The 16269-nt window shown below is 37.9% G+C and overlaps 2 protein-coding genes across 2 annotated transcripts; one reads left to right on the forward strand and one right to left on the reverse strand.

The window, feature by feature from the left end:
• On the reverse strand, nucleotides 1-5921 carry LOC134672880 (GRB10-interacting GYF protein 2-like; the record flags this gene model as incomplete). Its single annotated transcript, XM_063530828.1, has 2 exons — nucleotides 5774-5921; nucleotides 1-1821 (listed from the first exon to the last, which is right to left on the reverse strand). Coding segments are annotated over exons 1-2 (1848 nt in total), but the record flags the coding sequence as incomplete, so codon positions are not given.
• A 7070-nt stretch (nucleotides 5922-12991) lies between these two features.
• LOC134672704 (uncharacterized) lies at nucleotides 12992-13807 on the forward strand. The gene is made up of 2 exons (XM_063530650.1): nucleotides 12992-13138; nucleotides 13444-13807. Exons 1-2 carry the CDS (start codon nucleotides 13103-13105, stop codon nucleotides 13777-13779), a joined length of 372 nt encoding a protein of 123 aa, XP_063386720.1. The 5' UTR covers nucleotides 12992-13102; the 3' UTR covers nucleotides 13780-13807.
• Nucleotides 13808-16269: the final 2462 nt, after the last annotated feature.

A 16269-nucleotide genomic window follows, 5' to 3' on the forward strand; every position in this document is an offset into this window, starting at 1 on the left:
GGCAGCACCAGAGGCAGAGTCAGCAGAGTTGGCAGCACCGGCCGCCCCAGAGGCAGTGTCAGCAGAGTTGGCAGCACCAGCCACACCAGATGCAGCGCCAGCAGAGTTGGTAGCACCAGCCACACCAGAGGCAGCGTCAGCAGAGTTGGCAGCACCAGCCGCATTAGAGGCAGCGTCAGCAGAGTTGGCAGCACCAGCCGCATTAGAGGCAGCGGCAGCAGAGTTGGCAGCACCAGCCGCACCAGAGGCAGCGTCAGCAGAGTTGGTAGCACCAGCCGCATTAGAGGCAGCGCCAGCAGAGTTGGCAGCACCAGCCCCATTAGAGGCAGCGGCAGCAGAGTTGGCAGCACCAGCCGCACCAGAGGCAGCGTCAGCAGAGTTGGCAGCACCAACCGCATTAGAGGCAGCGCCAGCAGAGTTGGCAGCACCAGCCGCACCAGAGGCAGCGCCAGCAGAGTTGGCAGCATCAGCCGCACCAGAGGCAGCGCCAGCCGAGTTGGCAGCACCAGCCGCACCAGAGGCAGCGCCAGCAGAGTTGGCAGCACCAGCCGCACCAGAGGCAGCGCCAGCAGAGTTGGCAGCACCAGCCGCACCAGAGGCAGAGCCAGCAGAGTTGGCAGCACCAGCCGCACCAGAAGCAGCGCCAGCAGAGTTGGCAGCACCAGCCGCACCAGAGGATGCGCCAGCAGAGTTGGCAGCACCGGCCGCTCCAGAGGCAGCGTTAGCAGAGTTGGCAGCACCAGCTGATCCAGAAGCTGCACCACCAGCAGCTACGCCATTTGCAGATGAATCAGTGGGCACCCAGTTTGGAAGAAGATTTGATAACAGCTGAGCAACAGACTGAAGTAAAGTTTTCTTTTCATTGATTTCTTGCTGTGCTATCGCTGTCCAGGGTGCAGCTACGGTTTGCAATAAAGCCGTCTTATTTTCGAGTTTTTCAACTTTCTCTTCTAGCTCCGCTCGTACAGCTTGGACAGTTATTGCGTTCAAGTATAATTCCAAATGGTTCCTCCAGGCAGTCAGCGCAGCAACATCTTCGTATATCTTGGTCTGAACAAAGTTTGTGATAACTTGGCGCCTCTCGCTCTTAGTGCTGTTTGCATTCAGGCCCAGCTCTTCCGTGAAGAATCGGCTGAGCGCAGCTTTCCTTTCAAGGCCAGTGCTAAGTCCTGTTAAGCCATACTTTTCGTAAACGTAGATCTTCCAGATGTCATCGAGGTCGACATCTTGTTCAGCTGATTCGATGGCGTCCTGGAAATCCTGTTCTTTTTCAAGAGTTTCCTTTTCTAATTTGTCTACTTGTTTCTGAATCTTTTCCTGACGTTTACGTTCTTCTTCTGCCCGTTTCTTTTCGGCCTTCAAAGCTTTCTCTTCTTCCTTGCGAGCTCGTTCCTCTTGTTTGCGTTTTTCCTTTTCTAAACGTTCTTGCTCCTTGCGTTCACGTTCAGCCTGCTTTTCTTGTTGTTTATGTTCGTATTCGGCTTGCCTACGCTGCGTTTCAGCTTGTCTTTCTTGCTGCCTACGTTCGTGTTCAACTTGTCTTTCCTGTTGTTTGCGCTGTTGTTCAGCTAGTTTTTCCTGATCTTTCCTTTCGCACTCAAGTTGGTCCTCTTCATGCTTTCTTCTTTCCTTCTCAATTTTTTCTAGTCTCTTCAGGTTATCTTCCTGAATCTTGCTTTCCCTAGAATCCACATCGCTTTCATTATCTTCCTTAGTCTCTGAAGACGATGACGATTCATCATCATCATGTGATAATAGAGACCTTGAAAGTGGATTCGTTTCGTATGGTAAGTATTTCGCACTCACCGCACAGACGGCTACCTGCAATTACATGAACAAGAAGAGTTATCATACTGTCATAGTTACAATTATCTTACATCATATTAAACTCTATACAAATAATTGGGTTCCAAAAGACGACATTATAAAAAATATGTCATTGGCAATGTCTATTTACTTGTAATGTGATAATAACTGATATGAAAATTGGTGTTATGGTTGTTTTCAGCTGTAAAAATGTTACATCTTTAGGTAAGGGATACGCAAAACGACAGCGCCTATACAGTAATAAGTTATTACTAATAACGCATCGAATAACTCAATATTAATTAAGTTCGTTTTTCTAGATACAATTTTACCAGGCCGCGTAGCCAAGATGCCGATCGCTTACGCTCCGTAGCGATCGAAACGCAACTGTCACTGTCGCACTAATATGGAAGTGTGATAGAGAGACATAATGGTTTTCGTTGTCGAAGCGATAGCGATTGTGACCTTGGCTAGGCCGGCAGAATCTTAGTCATCTCACAAAAATAAACTTATTTTTCTCAAAAATGGACGGCAAAGTCGACTTTGCCGTCTAAAAAATAGGTCGCGAAGCGCTTAGTTTATGGTCAGTGAAAAATTAAAAAGTTAAAAACATTGCAGTCTCGATTTTGGGACTGCAATGTTGCATACAAATTCCATTATTTGTCGAGTTCCAAACTTTTTAAAAGTTGAAATGGCCATATCAAATGAAGGCACAGGCCCACTAAACAGCCAAACAGATGATTAGTACCGCGATTATTTAGTTGTCTCAAATAGGTTGGCGTATTTTCGGCAGAAAAATACACTTCGTCGCTGTGCCTACAAAAGTCGCCATGTGTTTTTAACCTACTTTACAGGAGACACAAAAAACTGTTTATTTCGATAACTATTGAACATATTCAAATCATAATTTTTATGATAAAAGTATTTGCACTTTAACATATATTACGGAATTACCTGAAATGATATTTTAGTTTCAATAGTGTGAAAAAAATATTTTTTTTATAAATATGTTACATAGCGATTTTTGTTTTAGTCGTAAAAACCGCTAAGTGTCTTAACCAGTTCATAGGTAGATTTAAATAAAATGATGGGGGTGTTCAATAAAACAGAAAAAAAACTTTTAAGTCGATATAATGGAAATTTAATTATGATTGAATAGTCTACGTACTTTTTTATTATAACTAGATATTACTACATATTAATATTTCCTTTTTCCTTGTTTGTAGGCAACACAAGGGTCACTGCGGTATTTGCGTGGCTTGTAAATTGAAATTTTGTTGTCTTCTAATATTTCTTTAAACTTCTTTCTCCCAACACAGCATACGAAAAAATAATTCAATCGACTCTTTTACATATATTCTGGTACTTATTATTTTCCTTTCTCGAGCCCGTCGGTTTGGCTAGGGACGATGGCAAGAGGCCCGACGGTATGACGTTGGTGCCTTGGAAGATGGGACGGCCTCTAGTCTGGGATGCCACATGGGTTGACACCCTCGCGCCGTCCCACCTTCCGGGCACCAGCAGAGATGCTGGTCATGCCGCGTCCATGGCAGAAGACCTCAAACGCCGCAAATATGCCACCCTTGGCAGTAGTTATATTTTTGAGGCGTTTGGGGTCGAAACGCTGGGGCCTTGGGGGCCAAGCGCGCGCCGTATATACAGGGCCTTAGCGGAGCGCCTTATAGATGCCGCAGGGGACCAGAGGGCTGGCCAGTATTTTGCTCAACGCATAAGTATTGCCATACAACGTGGCAATGCGGCCAGCCTTCTGGGCACACTGCCCATCGGCAGTGACTTGGGGGACGTTTTTTATTTATAGGCTTTTTATTTTAAGTTTATTTTGTTTAGAGATAGTTTGTATTATTATTTGTAAGCTAATTTAATGTTTTATATTTACTTAATTATTTGTGAATTTATTTTGAAAAGACATGAATAATTAATAATGTATTTGTCTAATATTTACTGCTTTTTTTTCATTTATTATCTAAGTTTGTGTTACAATATTAAACACGACACGATATTGCCTAGCTGAGTTGAAAATAAACCATTTGTATTTAAGATATTGACCCTGCCTGTGAAGGCGATGGCCCTGGGTTCGAATCGGGTCCATATTGGGTCGCATAATAATTGATTGTCCTAATGTAATGTTACGCATAAAACTCATTTCGCATTATTGTTATTGTGCTGGAAATATTAACATTTCTGAAAAATTATAACACAAACCATTTGCAATGCAAAATATTTTCGAAAATACTTTCTGTTTCAGTTGGAGAAAAAAATATGCGAAAAGAGATTTATGCGTAACATTACATTATGACAATCAATTATTATGCGATGAGACCTTAGGACCCCGTTCGAATCCCAGTAAGGGCATTTATTTGTGTGATGACACAAATATTTGTTTCTGAGTCATGGCTTGGTCATGGTTGTTTTCTATGTATGTAAATATTTATATATTATATATATCGTTGTCTGAGTACTCACAACACAAGCCTTCTTGAGCTTACTGTTGGACTTAGTCAATCTGTGTAAGAATGTCCCATAAAATAACATGATTTTTTTGTTCTTTAAGTAATGCATAAATGCACTACATGTTCATGTTATAAAGTACATTGCGCTAATTTTATTAATTTTTTTTTATCAGAGATAAATCAAATTACATAATTTTTTGATCCAAAAGCATCGGTAAACCACAATGGTTTGTCTCGATACTCCATTCCGCAGTACTTAAATAAGTAAATATACAATAGGCAAAACATATTTCTATTTTTTATGTAATTTTTCATTCACTTGTTACCTTTAAAACTGCCAACAACTTGTAACGAAAACTCACAAAACTCAATTATTTGTACACACACGTAATAACATACGGTAGACTGGATGCTGGATTGTTATAAGAAAATTCCGCCATGTGTCGTAACAGGCACGGTCTGGGAACATAGCATCGACTCCAACTTGTACAAAAATTATCGCTATGTGCGAGGAACTACATATCGGGCGCAAGCGCATCTAATCATTTTTCAATAAACTTGTAGAAAATATCGCTATGTGTCAAGAATGACATAGCGAGCGCACGTCTGTAATTGCTGTTGAAGTAAGCTAATGTAGTTATGTGATTTATTCCAGTTAGCGATTATAGGAAGAGCATTCATTGTATGGGCATCACATACCTACATTTGTTAAATCCTTAAATAGTGAAATAAGCTCAACGCTGTTTTTGGAGCATATGCGTATGGAAATAAGGTTCAAAATGGCATTAAAACCTAAAAATCGTCAAAAATCACATAGCGACTTTTGTAGGCACAGCGACGACTTCTATTATTTATTAAAAAAATAAAAAGGCGGCAAGGGCTTTGTTGTGTGAAAATATATACGTAAGAATGTTGCTTTTGTAAAATATTTCTATGATATTTATATTTCTTGCACCATTTTTGAGAAAAGCACTATATATGACTCGGCTGGAAGGCTACTTGCTGGCTTCGGATTCAATTAAACGGACTCCCAAGGTCGTCCGTTTAAAACGAATCCTCAGCCTGCAAGTAGCTACTTCCGAGCCTCGACAATAATGTACTATTATTATAAGTTTTATGTATTATAAGAGCCCGTGACGGCCCGGCCCCCGACCCCACAGCAGACCAAAAAAGCGATGGCTCGATGTCTTGAGAACCGATATGAGCGTAAACCGGCTCACATCGCGCAAAGTGGATGAAAGCAAGTAGAAAAGCGTACCCTAGCAAAAGCCGGGATAAACGCTAGGTAGAATAAGAAGTTAAGTATACATAAGACCAAAATTTAGGTATGTACAGTCAAATAATTTAATTCTTTACGATTTCGTCCCTAGTCACAGTGACAATCATATCAATATGAAAGTCGCTAGTGACCATATACTATGTACGAAATGGTACTGAAATTAAATTCCTTGACCGTATTTGTTGCCAAAAAAATAAAAGAATTAAATTCAACTTACGATTAGTAGTAAATATATGATCCTCATCTTGGATGTTTTACTTCAGTCAATGCGAAATATCGTTCGTTATATTAACAATTAAGTATACTTGTGTCTCATATGAGATCGTTCGTAAGAATTGTTCCAAAATAACAGATGCATGCTTTTATACTTCGTCTAGCAATTAGCGAAGATAAGGAGAGATAATGTCTGGTTCGAGATAAGTCGTGTCGAATGAAGCCTTACTCAAACTAACGTTCTGCGACGCCTGACTCAAAACAAACATTATACCAACTCGTATGTTTATCGCGCGTAATAATGCAGATGAATGGTAGAAAGCGCTAATTACTTTGTACAAACAACCGGATATTTGCATATTTCCATAAGATGTTATTGCTACAGGAAGTTGTGGGATTAGACTGATGACATTTATGACGTATGGAAATAAATAATACATACTATGTCAATAAAAGTTTTAAGTAAAAATGGTAAAGCATTCATAAAAATTGACTGTTTTGCCTATTTTACACCTGAACAAATTATCTAAAGGACTTTTTGAATTGAACCTCCCGTCAAAGGATCAAAGCTCATCCCTACTTGTTAGATACATGGCTCACTAAAAATAGGCTGGTATCTCACTCGTTTCTTCCTAGAACGTGTGGAATGCGCTACCTCGCACTACGCGCTGGTGACGTGGGTTCTTCAAGGAGCGACTATGCAGGGTTTACAATGGTCGGCAACGCATAAGTGGGTCGTTTAATATTACTTATCTTTTTTAAGATACGTCCATATATTCCAGGTGATCATTATCGCTTCCCGTCAGGAAGCTCGTCTTCTTATTCGCTTAATATTACATTAATATTACATAAACATGCTCTTAATTATCTAATAAAGATAACTCATGAAAGTAGGTTTAAGTATTTATTTTTTTGTTAATCAGATAGCGTTTCATAGTATTCGGTTAGTTAAAATATATATATAAGAAACTATTGGTCTATATCACAAGATATCCTAGCTGTTAGCTAATTCACTTATGTACATGTTTCATTAAGACTGGTTCAATAAATAAATATTCTGAGTAAGCGGAGGCGAAAGATTGTTTTTAAATGGAAATGTTAAATTGTCTCAGACATGTTTACTAAATATCCGAATATTTAGCCGCTAAAGTATCTAAATAATCAATATTATTATCGATATGCTAATAAGCAACATTTTTTAAGTACCTACTGTCAACTAATATTTAGCTATCTACTAAAGTAGCGCTGTTTTATTTGCACTGCATTTAATGACGCTTGAGGGATTCCCATTCCGCCATTGTAATTATTTGCACCAAATAGCGTAGAACATACTAAATTCCCATGATATTTCTTCATTCCTTCTATGTAAGGGGGGCATGACTATGAACTGTAAAGACAGTCCTCATTCATGACATTCACGACATTCCAATAAGAAGCATTGCCATTGCCAAGTCATTGCAAGTGAATCGTGATGGAACAATATTCGTCCAAAATTGCAATTAATTATCGTTATAAAAAAAAATCAGACGGGCACTTTAAATGTAGTAAAAACACACATCACACACTATTGATACATTATTCATTTATTTATCAAATCTTCATTATACTAGGTAACCTAATACAATAACAACCGTAATACGGGTCTTATGTGCGCTGAAGAAGTTATGGTGTACCTAACGGCAATTGAAAATCCAGTTTAAATTTTAAAATTGCTGTGAGAGATACGGTTACCAATTGATTTACTTTTCAAAATGTTTTACAGATGTACAGAGAACAATAAAAGCATGCATCCAAAATATATCAAGTATATTTTCAGACCTTACGACCTTATACTTTGCTATAAACAACACATACATAATTACTAGTTTGATAGCTCGCGTTATGTCAGAAATATAAGCAAATTGAAGAGAACCCAGACCCTCGTTAAGCCTAGGATCAAAGCTAAACCCCTTACCCTTTATAAACTATTACTTATTTTGTCCAAACGGCAAGGTCACAAATACATATTACGTAAGTAAGTCACGTGTCGCCAACCAAACTTATCTCTAAGATTACACTGTTTGCATATTCTCTTAATTGTTAATTAACGGTTAGAGGAAACGGTGTATTAACATACCGTACATTTGTGGCTATTTAAAGAAATGCTTTGTTATTTGCTTGGCAATAAAATTGAACTAGGAATATTTGGAATCGGTAGTGGTAGTTAATTTGAATAATTTGAATGAAGACTAAACTAGACTAAGTAATTTAAAATGTAACGAAAGTCGGAGTACCCACTGCTGTGCCGTCGGAAAAATTTCGTAAACTTTATCGGAATCTTTATCTTTATTTATCTTTATAGGAATCGAAATTTTCCCATTTCAATATTAAAGTTTCATTTGTAATTTCCATTTCCATAACCTGGAAAAATACATAAGATATTTTTTCACCCCGGAATCCACACAGAGTACTATTAACTACTAAGTATATACTTTAGTACCTACAAAATTTAACTACTAATCATACAAACTTTAGTATGTTTATAAGCGCGGATGAAGTCACGGGCAGAGGTTAATTATTGTTTAACTAAAGTCTAAATTTTCCTTTTCAAGAGGGCTTAGGGAAGCGTAAAGTCACACTTTATAAGCAAAGATACAAAGTTCGTCCCTAGCTACACCAACTAGAACTTAAATAAGTCGTTACTTTAGTTCTTAGTCTTAGTTCACAGTAGCTGTTTTTGCCAACTCAGATAATAGTGGATTATCGCGTCTGAGCGTTACGATGGTGGCTCAAAGTATTTGTCAGCAAATATTTAACTAGATACAGTGTAACCTTCGCAGTCAGGCGATAACTAGAGTTGGACCAAGCTAACTCACATACTTTGCAATTACAAAATGTGGACATGTTTCCATAAACGTCAATGTTATAACTATAAATAAAAATATGTCGTTTTATGGCACTGCCACACTTTGACACACTTTGTCACAAAATCGATACATACTCTTTTAGATTTGATTGCAAAATTGAACCAGGAGCACACCGCTCGAAATTCCACTTTTTTATTTCAATTTAGGAATTTTCCATTTGCTTGGGTCTGAATTAGCACAACAACAGCTTGTCTCCCTTGACAAATATAATTACATTTGTATTTATGAAAAGTAAAACAAATTTAAAATGCAACACAAAATACATGGTTTACGTAGAATATAGTGGAAGCAGCATTTTCTTTCCAGAGGTAAGCTTTCCACGTGCGAGACATTGAACATGAACATGTTCCAGGAAAAGGTTTTTATGCGAGTCTTTGAATTGAATAGGCTGCCCGATTTCTTATGACAACGGAAAATATATACAGGATATTTTTTTAACGAAAAAGCCTTACTCGGGCATCAATAGTAGGGTTCCGCGGATAAATTTCGATGAGAGCAATTTTGTGTTGCTCAATGATTTTATGGATTGATTTGTTGGATTGCGTAGGTTTAAAAATAAACAGTAATAATATCGTAAAAATATACGCAAGTGGTTTCTTAGTCCTGTATTTTACTCCATAAACAAAGTCTATGAACTCCGTAATATATATACCTATACATGCAAGCAGCAAAACTGGTTAATGAACAAAATAACTAATCTCATTCATAAACATTTACTAGCGTCAATTAGTTCATTTATTCCTTTCATAGAAATACATATGTTAAAATAACAGATTAAGACAAACGATTAATGGCATTAGCATGAGGCTTGTAGCGCATTTAAAAATAACGCCATTTGATTACGTATCAAATAAACAAGTGCATCGGGGTATAAACAGAAATCCAAGGTCTCCAAGTCTGCCAACCTTGGCCACCGGACTTAATCAGTCTGCATACAATCCAGCCGGCTAAAAGTAATTGGGAGCCTGGCCGTGGCAATCGAGTAAAAAAATTTGGAGACCCCAGAACAACACACAGAGAAAAGCTAGCCGCAACACAATTTTTTTTTTAATCTGTTAAGTACCTATTTTTAGATACCTATTCATATCATAACATATGTTATGTTATATAATAATCATTTATTTCGTGTAACTGGGACACATATTAGTTAAAGATACTTTGAAAGGATTAGTAATCCAAGACTAAAATATTCCTTTAACCACTCAACTTAAGAGCCCTTCAACGTGCACACTAGCGCCACTACTAAATTATCGTGATTATTTAAATTTCACGAAAGATATTTAAAAAAGGAGGCCGCTACGGACTGTATTGTGTATTTAAGTACCTTTTGAATACATCAAGCTAGTTTTTATGTTGCTGGATTTGTCAATCTATGCGTCCAAAGTAAAAACGGCCGTTTTTGTTTTGAGTTCCTAGATCGACGAATCCAGCAACATAAAAACTAGTTTGATGTATTCAAAAGGTACTTAAATATACAATACAGTCCGTAGCGGCCCCAATTTTTAAATACCTGTTTATAATTTAAATAATCACGATTATTTAGTAGTGGCGCTAGTGTGCACGTTGAAGGGCTCTTAAAAGCTAAGTATATTAGTATGTATGATGTTACAAAGATGAATCATTCTCATGCCAATAAATAAGCACAAACGTTATATCGTAACAAAATCAAGTCAACAAAACTTAAAAATCTGTCTACCTTAAGTATCTACCTACACATAAACGACGTAGACATTATACAAATTAGAAAGCCAAAAATAGCATCAGGAAAATTCATCGCACGAGCCATTAATATTTCTGTTTATAAAAAAAAAATCAGGAAGCCTTTATAAATCATGTTTCCTTGAAAGCGTTATAATATCAAAACCTATTTCAGGACAACGGACGAAGGAAGCAATAAAATTTGCAGAATGGAAATTGATTCTGTACATCCTGTAACGCATGTCAACATAAAACGGATCAAGTTACATAGAAATCAAAGTTCAATTTGCGAAATCAAAGCTAATATAGTTAAGAGCTTGCCTCAGTTAATCGAAGAATATAAGAATGAGGGTGCAGTGAAGGTCGAATATTAAATAATCTCTGGAATCTGACATGAATACGGTGTATCCAAATATTGAAAATTGTTTCAGTATAAGAGGATAAAAATATCCATCTCATTTACATGTCAAACTAATCTTAGTAGGTACATTCCAAGTCAATCTTAAAATCTACTTAATAATCTACATATGTATATCCTAAAATAAATGTCATAACTTAAAATCTAAACACATTACTAATATACCATTCTATTACTTACACTATCAGCCCCATCCCGACCCCCACCCAGCCCAAAAGTGCCAAAGTTCTAGCGGCATTTAATTGATTTTTAATATCCTTCATTAATGTTCATGTTTTTTTTTTTCATTTAAGTACTTACAGAAATTAGAGGAGGATTTTATTTGTTGTGCTTGTGTATCCCATCAATATATCTTTTTTTTTCGGCCAGGGTTGCTATCAACAGTGCCAACTAGGTTAAAGAGGACGCATTCTATGAACTGAAGATTATTAGAAGACAAACAGATACACAGGCAGAATTTGATACCTAGTCCAGCGAGCTGGCAGCTTAGCTAGGCTTAACCAGGATACCTACTCGTACTTACTCCCTAATCTGAGAATGTCGTCTCTAGTGTTGGACGTAATAACTTAAAAAGGAATTGGAACGCTAACTCGGTTACTACTAGTAGTATTACTAGTCAGGGTTATTTAAATTGAATTTCTGAACTGCGACAAAATTGCAGTTTAATAAGGATTAACTACTTATGGCCAGAATTAGGAAAAATAATCTAAGTAGGTACCTATATGTATAGCTTACAACATTAAGTAAACTGCCTATTATCGGAAAGTTACTGGCTTTACAAGGGGGCAAAGTTGTTGGTTGTTGTTAAACTCCTAGTGCTATTATGGTACCTACTAGGTACTTGGCACCCGAGCAAGGGAAAGATTCCAAAGCACGAGTGTTAAGGCGGGATTCCACCAGTATGCGGCTGCATATTCAGTACAATAATGCAAGCGCTGCGCCGCACTGTCTATATTGTCAAAGAGTGCGTGTTCAGATATTTTTGAGCACATCGGCCGCTCCGATCAATCTGATGGCAACTGTAACAGAAAAACGTTAAATTTATGAAACGATTTCTGTCATTTTTTATGGAAAAACCGGGCAAGTGCGAGTCGGACTCGCGCACGAAGGGTTCCGTACCATAAAGCAAAAAAAAAACGGAATAAAATTCAAAAAGAAAACGGTCACCCATCCAAGTACTGACCACGCCCGACGTTGCTTAACTTTGGTCAAAAATGACGTTTGCTGTATGGGAGCCCCACTTAAATCTTTATTTTATTCTGTTTTTAGTATTTGTTGTTATAGCGGCAACAGAAATACATCATCTGTGAAAATTTCAACAGTCTAGCTATCACGGTTCGTGAGATACAGCCTGGTGACAGACGGACGGACGGACGGACGGACGGACAGCGAAGTCTTTGTAATAGGGTCCCGTTTTACCCTTTGGGTACGGAACCCTAACAAGTAGGTGGTAATGCAAAGTCCATAGCAACAATTTAGGTAGGTTTCATCAAATGTCGTCGAGGCCCCCTGTAATTGTTCATACACCGCTAGTAATCCCAGCACAAACAGTTCGCTCAAAATTTCCCTACCTATACGTATGTCAACAAAATAGTGCAAAACAAGCCTATCAAATGTAGCGTCTGCAAAGTTAATATTGCACCAGTGATTTAAATAACTAGTAGTTCGCCCCAAACTGAAAACACGCGGTTTGCCAAAAACTATATAAGGTGCAGACGATAATTTCAACTACGGGTTAATTTCAAATAATCGAAATATCTTCCAAGTTTTACATTATCAACTAGAGTGCCATACATGTTCAGATAGCGAAAAAGATGTGTCGTGTCTGTTGTGTGTGTATGTGACTCTAGTTAATAATATAAAACATGGAAGATACGAGTTTTTCGATTAGTTGAAATTACCCCGCAATATTTAAGCTTTGCACCACATAAGTACCTAACTCATAATTGCCCTCATGACGAAAATGATTTGACCTCTCGAATATTAGTACGCTTAATCTCTGTGGATACCTAGCACAGTAGGAACATTTGTAATGCATTATTTTTAAAATACTTAGGCCGATATAATTAATAAATAAATATATTTTTATACTGCTGCTATCGGTACCTAGAAAGACGTTATCTACGTTGAACATTATTCATCTCCATTGGTAAAACCTGAATGTTCCTATCTAATTGGGTTGTTTAGCGCTAAGCCTTTCATTAAATAATAGACTGTATAAAAGACAAGGAGCACTAAACACCGACATCACAACTAGTTGTATCAAAAGTACGAACGAACGATCACATCACGAAGAAAACAAATCATCAATATGGTTTCTAAGATTGTATTAGCCCTGTGTGTTATGGTAAGTGTATTGTTGTAAAAAAATCTTTATTTTAAGGCCAAAATATAAATTATATCATAATCTTACAAGATGAATTAAGAGATCGAATAAAATTTCGTTTGAAATGGTATCACGCTGTGACATGATTTAAGCCCCTGGAACGAATATTGTAAATATTGTGACGGCAAAAAGGCGGAAGCAAAAACGTAATCAACTTGCCTGTTAGGTAGCATTACAACAATATTTAACGCGAATTACGCAAAGCATTTGAATCTGCAAGAGCTATTTTTTAATAAATTAAATTAAAAATTAATTATTTTTCAAAGGTGGCAATTGCATCAGCCGTGCCAGCGGGTGGAGGTCCTGGAGGCTGGCCAGCGGCGGGCGGTTGGGGTGCGCCCGCAGCCCCTGGTTGGGCCCCCGCTGCCAACCCCTTCATCCCTCCGTGGATCGCCACCGCGCCCTGGTTCCCCGTCTTCACCCCTTGCACCACCGTCGGAAGCACCTGTCTAGACTGTAACACCAAGTCTATATGCACGAAGATTGGTGCTCTCCAGCGCGCCTGCACCGACCCTACCCTGCCTTACTGCAACCTCGGAAACTGCACGGCCACGCCTTCTGCTGAGTGCGCTCCGGTATCGGCGGTGCCTGCCACAGTTTAACTTGACAGCATTACAAATGGTCACGAATTTAACCTCAGGAGTATTGCGACTGATGTGTAAACCAAGTATACTCAAACAGATTAACGTACAATTAAAAACGTGTTAAGTACGTTTTTTATTATTTAATAAAGCTCATTTTTCAATCTCTGTGTTTATTTTATTTTAAGAAAATGGCATAAGTACATAGCTAATTATACAAAATTAATGTTGATAACAGTAACGATCAACTACGTAGTAAACCAGAACTTTGTTCCAATTTACTTTACCTACTGCGTCATTATTACACAGCTATGCTATAACTAGCAGGGATATTTGCTAAGATGTAATGCTAATATAAATTCCAACTATAAGGATACTTGGTTGGAATTTATATAGAGTAGGGATGGCCCTACTAAATATAAATTACCACTAATATTGTAAATGCGAAAGTAGATTTGTCTGTATATCACCTCTTCACGCTTAAACCACTGAAGTGATATTGATGACAGTTTGAGACCCGACGAAGGATATAGGATATGTTTTACCAATTAACATTATCATTCTACACAGGCAGAATTTAATTTCAATTTACGTAAGTTTTTTTCGGTACGCAAATTAGCTCAATTACCTTACTAAATAACGTAATGTAAGTAATTAATGATATTTGTATTTAATTTAGACTTATTAACTCACATTTAATACAAATCACATAAATCTACACAACAAACACACATCTCTGTTTTGACATTTTGCTGGGACATCAGTTAGCCGCGACCAAGACCATAGTTGTGTTTGCTCAGAGCAAAAAAAGGTCAACCACGGCGTTGCATGAACAAGAGATTTCCTTTGGCAGGATTGGTCCTTAGGACCCAAAGATGGAATTAAGAAGTGGAGCCACCCAGATTTTTGCTGCAGGTGGGGAGTGGGGGAGTTTTTAAGCGTCTGCGACGTCTGAGGTTAATAATTCTTTAAGTTTAGGTTCTAAGTCAAGTTTAGTATCATTTTCAACTAAATCAAAGATGTAGACATAGATTTCATCGAAATCGGTTCAGCGTTAATTGATTTCCCATAAAATCCTACACCTTACCTTTCATTTTTAAGGTATTTTTTTCGGAATAAAAACTAATCCTATGTTCTTCCCTGGGACTCAAACTATCTCTATACCAAATTTTATCTAAATCGGTTCAGCGGTTATTGAATCCCCATACAAATTTCCTCCTCCCTTTACACACCCTTAAGGGATCATTTTTGAGATTAAATGTTTGCTATGTTATTCCCCGGGACTCAAACTATCTCCGTACCAAATTTTAACTAAATTGGTTCAGCAGTTTAAGCGTGAAGAGGAATTTAAAAAAAAGTATTTTTTCATATTTTATGTGTTTTTACTTCGGAATGGTGTCAATTATGATATCAGAAATGAATTCGGCACCCCCGATTTATACGAAAACGATACCAAATTTGGCCTAGTAGCTTAAATGATATAGATATCAAGATCAAGTTGAGAGCCCCCCCCCCCCCCCCTAAAAATTTACATCAAAAATCTCGGTGGCTCCACTTCTTGAATCCATCCTTGAGTCCTAAGGACCAATCCTGCCAAAGGAAATCTCTTGTTCATGCAACGCCGTATGTTAACTCCAGCACGGATGGTGCTACCAGTGAAACCTGTGTCGAAACGTCGGTAAATAAAGGTAATTCAATAAACCCGTAATGTGTTCAAAACGCGAAAGTTTAAAATATTATAATTTCGCCTTATTCTAGATTTGATAATGCTGTAATTACTTAGGTATTATAGAAATCCGTATTGTGTACCGCTTGTTTCGTTGCAGAAAATAGAATACAAAAGTTCTTGCAATTTATTTTCACAATATGCAGCTAGATTCTGTAAAACATCCTGCATTGTAATCAAGGCGTTGTTGTTGTAACAGTGTAATGGGCGCTGTGGGTAATATAAAGTGGGCTGAACACATGTGTTTGAAATGTTTCTGCTACGAATCGTAGCCAGCAGGCTACGGCGTTCAGCCAAGCACTTACAAGTTACAGGCAATTAAGTTTACCACGCGATTAGGTACTCCTTGATTTAGTTCCCTTTATTTATAAAAGTATTTGTGTTGTTTCCGAGCAAACGGTAACTTATTATTAATTTTCGTTAAGGTGCTAGATATTGTTATCTATGAACAACTTTCACTGCTATGTTTTGCCTGATTAATGATGACGTCACACGTGTTAGAGTCTGTGCGGAAGAAAAGAGTCGTGAAATGTATGGGATCCAATAGATACTACGACTCCTCTACTCTACTAGTTATTTTTTACCATACTACTCGTAGCTCGTAACCGTAAGGCTCTCTTGATTGTTCAAAAAAACTGATGAGAAATAACTAATATTTCTAAACCTTGTCCGCGTAGGGTAACAGCACCAGTGGCCAGCCAGGGACCAGTGGTCAGCCTTTTGAGGCGTTTATTGGTCATAAATATCTGGTATATTCGTTTAAACAAATCGCGAGTACTCAAACA

Source organism: Cydia fagiglandana, chromosome 17, assembly GCF_963556715.1.
Source record: "Cydia fagiglandana chromosome 17, ilCydFagi1.1, whole genome shotgun sequence".
Lineage (NCBI taxonomy): Eukaryota > Metazoa > Arthropoda > Insecta > Lepidoptera > Tortricidae > Cydia > Cydia fagiglandana.